This window comes from Nylanderia fulva, unplaced genomic scaffold (assembly GCF_048542155.1).
Source record: "Nylanderia fulva isolate GAGA-0341 unplaced genomic scaffold, ASM4854215v1 Scaffold178, whole genome shotgun sequence".
NCBI classification, from domain to species: domain Eukaryota; kingdom Metazoa; phylum Arthropoda; class Insecta; order Hymenoptera; family Formicidae; genus Nylanderia; species Nylanderia fulva.
The window spans coordinates 96,751-106,767 of NW_028190033.1; the positions used below are offsets into that span (position 1 = coordinate 96,751).

The 10,017-nt window shown below is 54.6% G+C and overlaps 2 protein-coding genes across 2 annotated transcripts; one reads left to right on the forward strand and one right to left on the reverse strand.

The window, feature by feature from the left end:
* The first annotated feature begins 1,660 nt into the window (after positions 1-1,660).
* LOC114942698 (uncharacterized) lies at positions 1,661-4,442 on the forward strand. The gene is made up of 5 exons (XM_029318118.2): positions 1,661-2,786; positions 3,026-3,468; positions 3,525-3,714; positions 3,777-3,999; positions 4,073-4,442. Exons 1-5 carry the CDS (start codon positions 1,661-1,663, stop codon positions 4,440-4,442), a joined length of 2,352 nt encoding a protein of 783 aa, XP_029173951.2.
* Positions 4,443-8,109: 3,667 nt separating this feature from the next.
* On the reverse strand, positions 8,110-9,323 carry LOC146723663 (uncharacterized). The gene is made up of 2 exons (XM_085481368.1): positions 9,100-9,323; positions 8,110-8,929 (listed from the first exon to the last, which is right to left on the reverse strand). Exons 1-2 carry the CDS (start codon positions 9,321-9,323, stop codon positions 8,110-8,112), a joined length of 1,044 nt encoding a protein of 347 aa, XP_085337494.1.
* Between the last annotated feature and the right edge of the window lie 694 nt (positions 9,324-10,017).

Genomic DNA, 10,017 nt, shown 5'->3' on the forward strand with positions numbered 1-10,017 from the left:
GAATGCGGATTAAGGAATCGGAAGCTGGTCGGAATAAAGTTCACTTCACACGAGCGCACGCGTAACGTTAACACAAAGATATTTATTGTACTAACACATCAAAAAAAGTTACACTTAATAAACCGAGAAGAATTAACCATAAACGAAAAGCCGAGTCGAGAATATAATTGTATAGCGGTTTGCAAGCAACGGAGAAAGTGCACGAAAAAAGAGACAAGCTATCACGTTTTTTCGGTTTAAGATTCGCACTCTGTTTGCGTCGACTAGCCAAACGGAAAGAGCACCATGGGCGCTTGAGAGAAGAGTTATATAGGCATTAGATTCGAAAAAATTCGCGAAGTTTTAGAACATTCGATAGTTCGGTTAAGGGCAATAAAAACATTCTCGTGTAATTGTTTATTTGTACTCTGGTGAATATTTGTTATTAGTACATGTATTTTTTGTCTCCTCTCGCGCGACCGCGGTGTTTATTTCGTCGTTTTAAAGCGAGATAGAGCGATCGCTTCTTTTCGCAAGAGCGGGGTAAACGTATCCCTGCGGCCGAGCGCTTATTACATAATGCAAAATTACAATTTAATTTTAATTGCTTGTGGCATGATGCATGAGAATAATGCATGGCATTATTAATGCTTTTAGTTTTGCAGCGTTTTCAATTTGGATGGTTCGATTTCGAACAAGCGATGTGTTCTATACTTGGCGTGCTTACCCGATAAGCTATTTCTTCAGCCACGTTAGTAGATCCTATTTCTTCAGCCTTTGTTAGTAGATCGTTAGTAGAATATTATTTTTTTTATAAATATGATGTTTTTTTTTAATTTAGCGACTTTTCGGACCTATATTTTTCGCGCCTATTTCTCCATATGTAAGTTTCGAGATTAATTTATATATGGAACTTGTAATATAGTGAAATATAGTGATCTCAAACCAAGAGTGTTCGCAAATCGATTTAGCGCGCACCGGTGATGATCGAGATCGAGTCGTCACATAAACAGATGCTATCAAAACATCTTTGTATAAGGAGTCACCGTGACGATATTTTGCGACACGGTTTATTCTATATCGCGGAGTCTATTCCCTTTGTCAACGGGTGGATCGAGGAGCTCGGGGCAAAAGAATGAGGCTCCGCGAATTCCTACGCGGGGTTTACCGGCGGTTAGTCGCCGGTCTCGCCTGCCAGAACTGCGAGAATAACAAGCATTCGAGAGCAATCGAATACCGTCAATTAAATTATTTGTAATTGAGCCTAGATAAAATATAATCCGTGAAGTGAAGCTCTGAGTGCGGTGACGCGTGATCTTTCCTCTCTACGATCCATCCACGACATCCTCGTCTTCACAAATCAACCTACAGCCGATTTATCGGAGCTTTCCGAACGGAGAATCGAGAACATTGGTCCTTCGAGCCGGATGCCCGTGGGTGGATACTGGGACATTGTGCACGGTAACAGTTGGTTACTAGTGCAGCTCTATTTTATCTATTAAACTAACTAATTCGCACAGTGCCGCGTACCGCGCTCCGCGCTTTCCTCGCCTACGGTTGGAGAGCTCGCTGTTCCGCGCTTTCTTTGCCCTCAGTTCGAGCGCCCGCTGCTCCGCATCAGCGATCAGCTGTGTGATTCCCTTTTTTCACGCGCGCTCAAGACTCGCTGCACTGCTCCGACATGGATATTGCTATTAAAAAACAATTACTCACAGTCGGATATATAGAGCGTTTCTGGGAAAATTCTATAAAGATCGGAAAAGACAAAGTGACGCGTACTTATTTAGCGACTCGTCTCGAATTGCTCGAGACTTACTGGTCACGGTTTCTGGATGCGCATGATCAAATTCTCTCATTTGAAAATGTGGATGCCTCCGAGTATATAAGGAAGGATATCTACGGAGCAACAGAAGACAATTACGTGGCAGTAAAATCTCGAATCGTGTCTATCATGCCGCCGGCAAAATTAGTAGATTCCGCGGTGGGAAAAAGCGATGCGTCCTCCGTCCTCAAACAGATTCAGCTACCGAAGATAAGTCTTCCGACATTTAACGGTAATCAATTGGCATGGGAAGGCTTTCGAGATTTATTTAAGTCTCTAGTTTACGACGTCGACGGCCTTACTCCGACCCAAAAGCTTCAATATCTGAGAGCAAGTCTCACCGGAGAAGCGGCGGCCATCGTGGCCAATATTGAGATTACGACGGAAGGATACGCGCTCGCGTGGGACGAGCTTGTTTCGCGGTATGATAACCGGAGTGTTTTAATGGCAACACATATGCGACTGCTCTTGTCTAGTACGCCGATCGTGAAGTCGACAGCTGCAGAGATCGGGCGCTTGCTGAGTACAGCCAATCAAGCAGCTCGCTCCTTTCAAGCACTAAAAGGGCCAGTTGAACACTGGGACGACTGGTTTGTGCACATTCTAGTGGACAAACTAGACCATGCGACACGATTACTATGGGAGTCTTTTTCAAAATCAAATCAAGACTTTCCGACCTTTGAGGATCTGAAGTATTTTCTGCTCACTCGCGCAAAGGCATTGGATGCTGCGGGGCCGCGGGCATCACTACCGGCATTCAACTTGGCCACGCCTAAGAAAACGGGACGCAGGGATGATGTCTCGTCTCATGCCACCTCTACCGGGAACGATGAAGGAAAGGCCTCTTGTCCTGTGTGCAAGGAACGGCATACGATAAGGACCTGTGCAAGGTTCAAGGCCTGCACTGCCGATCAGCGTCGTGAACAAGTGCGGAAGAAGAAGGTCTGTTTTAATTGTCTAGGGCAAGGACATCTGGTGGGCTCATGTCCATCGACTAATCGATGCCGTCATTGCCATGAAAAGCATCACTCCCTGTTGCACATTACAGAAACCGAGGTGACGTAGCAACAAGGCACAAGAGAACCCATCGAGACGAGCGATGCGCTTTCTAAACCGGGCCCTCGGAAGAATCGACAAATGTTTCCGCGCTATCCAGCTTAGTATCCAACACAGTACTGTTTACGACAGCACTGATCAAACTAATTGGAGAATCTGGACGCGCAGTTACGGTCAGGGCCTTGTTGGACTCAGGGTCGGAGGCATCGTTTGTCTCGGAACGAGTGGTGCAGCAGCTGAGGCTCGCTCGGAAACGAGTCAATGTCACCGTCTCCGGACTTCAGGATGTTACAACAGGAAAGGCAACTCAAGCGGTCGCTCTGATGATCGGCTCTGATCGATCACCGTCTCTGCGAATTGCACTACCGAGGGCGCTGGTATTAGCTAAACTCACCACGATCACTCCAGGGAAGCGGATTCTAAAGGGGGATTGGCCTTATTTAAAGGGTCTACAGCTTGCCATCCTCGGGGTAGATGTAATGGGTATGATACTCGAGAATGGTATCAAGCGAGGGCCCATTGGTGAGCCAACCGCTCAACAAACCGTATTCGGATGGGTCCTCATGGGCCTCTTTGTGGGACCGGCGGATGCGCTACCGACCGGTGTGAACGTCCATCCACTACGGTTATAACTGATATACAACGGGATCTGCTTCGCTTCTCGAAGCTGGAGGAAATGCCAGCGGCGAAGATCTTCACACCAGAGAAAGACCTGTGCGAGCAACTGTTTGAAGAAACCGATGCTCGCGACCATCAGGGACGATACATAGTGCATCTTCCTCGGAAACGGAATCCGTCGATCGGACTCGGAGCTTCCCGACCAGGGGCTCTGCAACAGCTCTTGACAGCCGAGCGGTGTCTAGCGAGACTCTACTGAAAAATAGCTATAACGAATTTATAAATTCTTATCTTTCCCTAGATCATATGGAGCCAGTGCCGGACGAGGGAGTGGCTACAGGAGAAGTGTACTACATGCCACACCACGCCGTCATCAAAGCCACGGACCCGCCTGGAAAAATAAGAGTAGTCTTCAACTCTTTTTTCGGAACATCGACAGGTGTGTCCTTGAACGAAACGCTTCTGCCTGGGCCTAGATTACAAATGGATCTCTGGCTGGTGCTGTCTCGCTGGCGTTTAGTACAGTTTGCATTCACGACGGACATTGTTAAGATGTTTTGCCAAATACGCGTACATCGAGACAACACGGATTTCCAGCGGATCCTCTGGCGGACACCCCCCTGCTACAGAAGTAAAGGAATTTAGACTCACCACCGTCACCTACGGTACGACGTCGGCACCATATCTGGCCATTCGCACGCTGCAGCAACTCGTTCTAGATGAAGGGGAGCGATTTCCACTCGGCGCGAGTGTCATACGGTCCAACATATACGTGGACGACGTACTGGCAGGAGCAAACACGATGGAAAAGGCTCTAAAGCTGAGACAACAAATAGTGGACATCCTCGCAGCAATTGAGCAAATGGGCCAGCACACACCCATCACTATGTCCAGAAGGAAATCAAGAGGAACGACTTATCGGGGCATCAAACAGCGTGGGGACACGAGGGGTGCTCTGGACTCCTGACGAGAATGCTCTTCACTTGCGAGCAGTTCCGAATTTGACTTCGGTCCGAAATCCCACCAAGAGGTCGATCCTCTCTGACCTTTTTTTTTTTTTTTACGTAATGGAAATCCTCATGGATACCCCCGCCCTCCGGGTAGAGGGCGGGTGGTTATGTGGGACTTCTTGCTCCCCTTGGCCGATCCACGAATGGATTGGTCAGGGGGCGCAAGACATACCTCACTAAAACCACTACGGATACCTTCTCGGGCGTTATTAGGGGGCGGCCAGGATGCTGGTATCCCATGCCTACTAGCCGCCCCCCCGGATTAATTCCTCCTGGGAAGGTTGCCGCTGAAGGCGGCACCCTTCCCCCCGCAAGTGCAGGTCTTCGCGGTTGCGACGCAGGGCGGTATCAACCCCACGCCGCGCCCTCCCGTTGGTTTTGGGGGGCGGGGTCACGACACGAGTATGCCCGCTCGGGCCGTCACCCCCCGCCCCCCTTGGGGTTCCCCCCGGCACCCGAAGGGTAGCCGAATTCGACCGCCAACCGAGGGGAGCCCTCTCAGGGAAACCACCTCTGGGGGGAGGTGACTTCTCTCGCGAGGGTTGCTCCCTCCGGCCGAGAATGCCCGACCCTGGGCATCTTTCTCGGCGGGAGGGCGACAGACCCTCGCTCCCTCGCGGGAGGGGAACCGCGTGCAATGGGAATCAGGCCGAGGCCTAAACCCCCCCCCCCCACTGCCGGGTGCCGTGGCAACCACCCCTACCCCAAAAGGGATTCAAGGCTCGGCCGCCGGCACCCGACGTTAACGCCGGGGTCTCTCCTTGAAGAGACCCCGGCTGGACGAGGGCGCAGGACCGCCCACCCCCCCCCGCCGGCCGACTCTTGTGAGTCACCGGCGGGCGGGCAAGCGGCCAGGCACCCCCGTCCCTCCCACGCGTGGGCGGTCAGCGACGCCGGGCCCTAAGGCCCGACGGCGCTAACCCCCACAACCCCGTTGATGGGGGCCCCCCTCTGTCCCAAAGGGAATTGAGGGCCGGCCACCACCGCCGGGGAGGAAAAAGGCCAGCATCTCTCCTCCCCCACAGGGGGAGGAGAGAGGCCGGCACCCTGGGAAGGCGGAGGGCCGTCCATCCGCCGGCCGAGGGACCTAGGTCCCACGGCCGGCAGCCGGCAGCCCCCGCCTCCCCGCAGGGGGGAGGGTCTCACACGGCTACACCGGGGGAGACCCCCCCCCGCTTCCACCACCTTCTCTATCACTTCCCTTTTTTATATCCCTCTCTCCGGGCTTGGGAGGGGAGATGGGGACGAGACGGTATGTACATCCCACCCCACCCCCCTCCCATTAATTTCATCCCGGATCTATGTCGGCGCCGTGTTCCGTGTCCGACGCCGTTCTTTGAGGGGGGGGGGAGTTGACTCCTATTCACATCCTTGTCCTCCCTTTCGCTCCCCTCCTCATTGGGAGGCCTTCTCCTCTGTCCCTCCCGTTCTCGCTCCCTCTCCCTCTTCTCCTTCTGCCTCATGACTTTCGCAGAAGGAGGAGAAGGCCTTCCATTTGTTCTCACTCCCGACCGCAGCCGCAATTACGGCCGGAAGCGAGAGGTCCGCGCCCACCGCGGACACGAGCTCCCTCCTTTCTTCGTTCCATGCAGCACACACCTCCAGTGTGTGCTGCGCATCGTTCCGCTTGTGCCCGCAATGGACGCAACGGGTCGTGCGCTCCTTTCCGATACGGCACAGGTACTCACCAAAGCAACCATGCCCGGTAAGCACCTGTGCCATCCTATATGTAACCCCTCCCTTGGCCCTGTCTATCCACTCGCGTAGACAGGGCCGGATGGCCCCGACAGTCCGCTGCCCCGGGAGCCCCGGTCTCTCCAAGAGCTCTATCCACTGGTCGACAGCGTCCTGCCGGGCGTGGACCTTCAATGCACGCCGGTCCCTTGCCGTGGAAATTATCCCCTTCTCCCGAATACCCCGCAATCGCCAGTATACATGCGAGTGCATGTTAGCCAGGATGTTCAGGGGGGGAATCCCTTCCGTCACTCCCACGGCTGTCCAGCTCACCGTACGGTATCCCCGACACACGCGGTTTGCCACCCGCTTTTGCACTTGACACATGGTGTCCCGCAGTTTGCGGGTGGCCTCCATTTTTGCCACCCATATTGGGGATCCGTACAGCGCCATCGCGTGGACTGTCCCGGCGTACAGCCTGCGCACACCCGCATTCGGCCCCCTGAGGTTCGGCAGGAGGCGACTTAGCAATATCGCCGCCCGCTCCACTCTCGGGGCGATCCGGTTGAAGTGTTCGCGGAAGGTCCACTTCCCATCCAAATAGAGACCCAGATACTTTATCTGAGTCCCCACCAAGACAGGGGTTTCCTCCATCATTATCTCCGTCCTGGGTGGCGCCCCTTTGCGTCCATTGTAGAAGTAGACAGCTTCTGTCTTTTGGGGCGCCACCCTCAGTTCTAGTTCTTTAACGCTGCGCACGACCCGTCCCACAACCAACTCCGCTAACGCCTTTGCTCTCCCCCAGTCTTTTCCCCCGGCCAGTATCAGCGTATCATCCGCGTAACAGATAGCTTTACAGCCGGGGGGAGGTTGGTCCGAAGGACCGAGTTATATGTGAGGTTCCACAGGAGCGGACCGAGTACTGATCCCTGCGGAACCCCGCAATACATTGCCCTCTCGCATACATTTGCCTCTCCATCGATATATGTTATCGTCCTGTCCCGGAAGTAGTCCACTACAATGGCTGCCAGGTATCCGGGCACCTCGTGTATGTCGAGCGCCTCGGATACCCGGTGCCAGGACAGGGTGTTGAAAGCGTTGGAGATATCCAACGATACCGCCAACAACACCCCGCCCCTTTCCATAGTGGCCTCCGCCTCCGAGCGGACACGACTAATCGCGTTTATTGTCGACCGCCCGGTGCGGAAGCCATATTGCTCCTCGTGCAGATTTGTGGATCTACTCCGAGACAAGTGCCCAACGAGACGGCGGTGGATTATCCTTTCGAGGATTTTCCCCGCCTCGTCGAGCAGGCAAATCGGCCTGTATGCGGAAGGCTGGTCCCTCGACTTTCCCTCCTTTGGAAGAAGGACTAATTTCGCCTTCTTCCAGGCTGGGGGGAATTTTCCCTCCTTGAGGCAGCTGTACAACAGTTTTACAGCTGTTGTACAGCTGCCTCATCTCCTCCCCTAATTCTTTATGGGCGAGGCCCCACAGCTTTCCATGGACGCCATCGGGACCGGGAGCTTTTCCGCTTTTTATCCCTTTGATGGCGCCCATGAGCTCCTCCCCCGTGACCCCCATCTCTTCCTCCTCCCAGTCAAACTCCCTGTCACACATAGGGTGCATGCCCGCGTGCATGACCGGGAAGAGGATGTTCACTATTTGTTGGACGAAATGGGGGTCCAAGGACTCCGTCAAGGGGGACGCCGCTCCCTTAAGCTTCTTCAGCACCATACGGTACGGACGTCCCCACGGGTCCTTATCTAGGGAGAGGAGAAGCTCCTCCCAGGACCTCGCCTTCGCGTTCCTTATTGCTATACGGAGGGCGTCTCGTGCGGCTCGGTACGCCCTCCATCCTTCCTCGTAGTTTGGATCCTCGGGATTCCTATTGATCCTCCTTCTTTGGTGGTCGGAAGTACGCCTCAGCTCCGCTATCTTTTCCGACCACTAGTACATACATTTTGATGGAAGGGACCTGACCCTTGGTATGGCTATATCGCAGGCCTGTACAACGGCCTGCGACAGCCTTTCTTGTTGTGTGGTCAGATCCCACCCATTGAATCCCTCCATTGTTGCACCAGCACCGATAACGGCAGCCATCCATCGGTCGACGTCTATTTTCTTTAGGGCCCATCTTCTTTGAAGGCTGTCCAAGGCCTTGCGGCGCCGCAGCACCTCCCGTTTAAAGGCGGAGACAGAGAAGGTTATATACCGGTAATCGGATAATGTTTCTCTCTCCGTCTCCACTTTCCACCCTTCGATTAATCCGGCCGCAGAGGGGGTTGCCCACGTTAAATCTATTATAGACCTCCCCTGCGACCTCACACAGGTGTGAGTGTCTCCCGTGTTAATCAACACGAGGTTCCGCTGCGACGCCCAGGCCAGGACTGCCTTTCCTTTCCAGTCCTCTTTGGGGGATCCCCAAACGCCCGAGTGGGCGTTGAAATCCCCCAGGACTATTACATTTGATGGTGTCTGGCATTTACCCAACTTGCGCGACAGGGCCTCTAGTTTGGCCTCGTATTCCGTGGCCGCGATATTGGGTGAAATGTAGATGCCAGCCACCACCAATTGCCCCCAAGAAACGCCGACGTGCCCCTCCCCTGCCCATAATACATTACATGGCGGGGAGGTCCTAGTTTCGCGTCTGTAGATGGCTACTCTTCCATCGGTGCTGGTTGCCCAGTTTGCCCTTTCCAGGGCATTGTACGCCTCCGTATCCTCTCTGACCTGGCGAGGTTTTTCGACCCAATGGGTTGGGCGGCCCCTGTGTTGATAACCGCCAAGATATTGCTACAGGATCTCTGGATTGCAGGGTTGGAGTGGGACTAGGACCTTCCACCAAGGTTAAGGGACTTCTGGCTAAGGTTTGCATCTACTCTCTCCGACTTGGATAACTTGACCGTTCCAAGGTGGACGAGTGTTTCAGACGACTACCCAATCGAGTTGCATAGGTTTTCGGACGCCTCGACAAGGGCGTATGCTGCCGCAGTGTACGTGCGTGGTGCCTCCAGTGAATCCTTTGGGACCAATAGAGTGAGCCTTCTGGTCGCAAGGACTAAGGTAGCTCCCGTGAAGCCAGTCTCAATACCACGTCTGGAGCTATGCGGCGTCTTGCTAATGGCGCGATTACTACGACTTACCGCAGAAGGGCTTGGCATATCTACGGATAATATCTACGCATGGACGGACGCCGAGGTGGTCCTGGCATGGTTAAGAGGTCACCCCTCTCGACGGAAGCCGTTTGTCGCTAATCGAGTAGCAGCCGTCCAGGAATTATTGCCGGCCGATCGATGGCGACACGTACCTACAATAGAGAATCCTGCGGATTTTGCTACTCGGGGTCGAACGCCGACAGAGCTATCATAATTCCGGTTGTGGTGGAGGGGCTTTCCAGCCATTAGTTGGCGGCGGAGTGACCGTCGCCAATGTGATGGGGGCGCCGAGGTGCTACCGGTGCCTGTGTGTTGGGCACACATGGCGCCGGTGCACCTCGGCGGTGGACAGGGGTAGCCGCTGCTACCGCTGCGGCTCCCCTGGCCACAAGGAGGTGGGATGCCTGTCCGGCCTGAGGTGTCCACTTTGCGTGGACTTCCGACGGCCGGCCAGGCATCGACTCGGGGGTCCGGGGTGCTTAACGGCACCCCCGGCGGGGTCGAAGGGCGGGGGCGTGCCTCCCTTTTCCTCCCCGACGCTGGCGGTCGTGCCCACAGGTGCAGCCGTCCGCGGCGGTGGGGGTGGGGGGGCCCGCTACATACCGGCGTCGATAATCGACGCCGCATGAGGGTGTCGGGAGGGACAAGGGAGCGCCTAGGCGCTCCCCTCCCCACCCCACACCCTCCGTGAAGGAGGGGC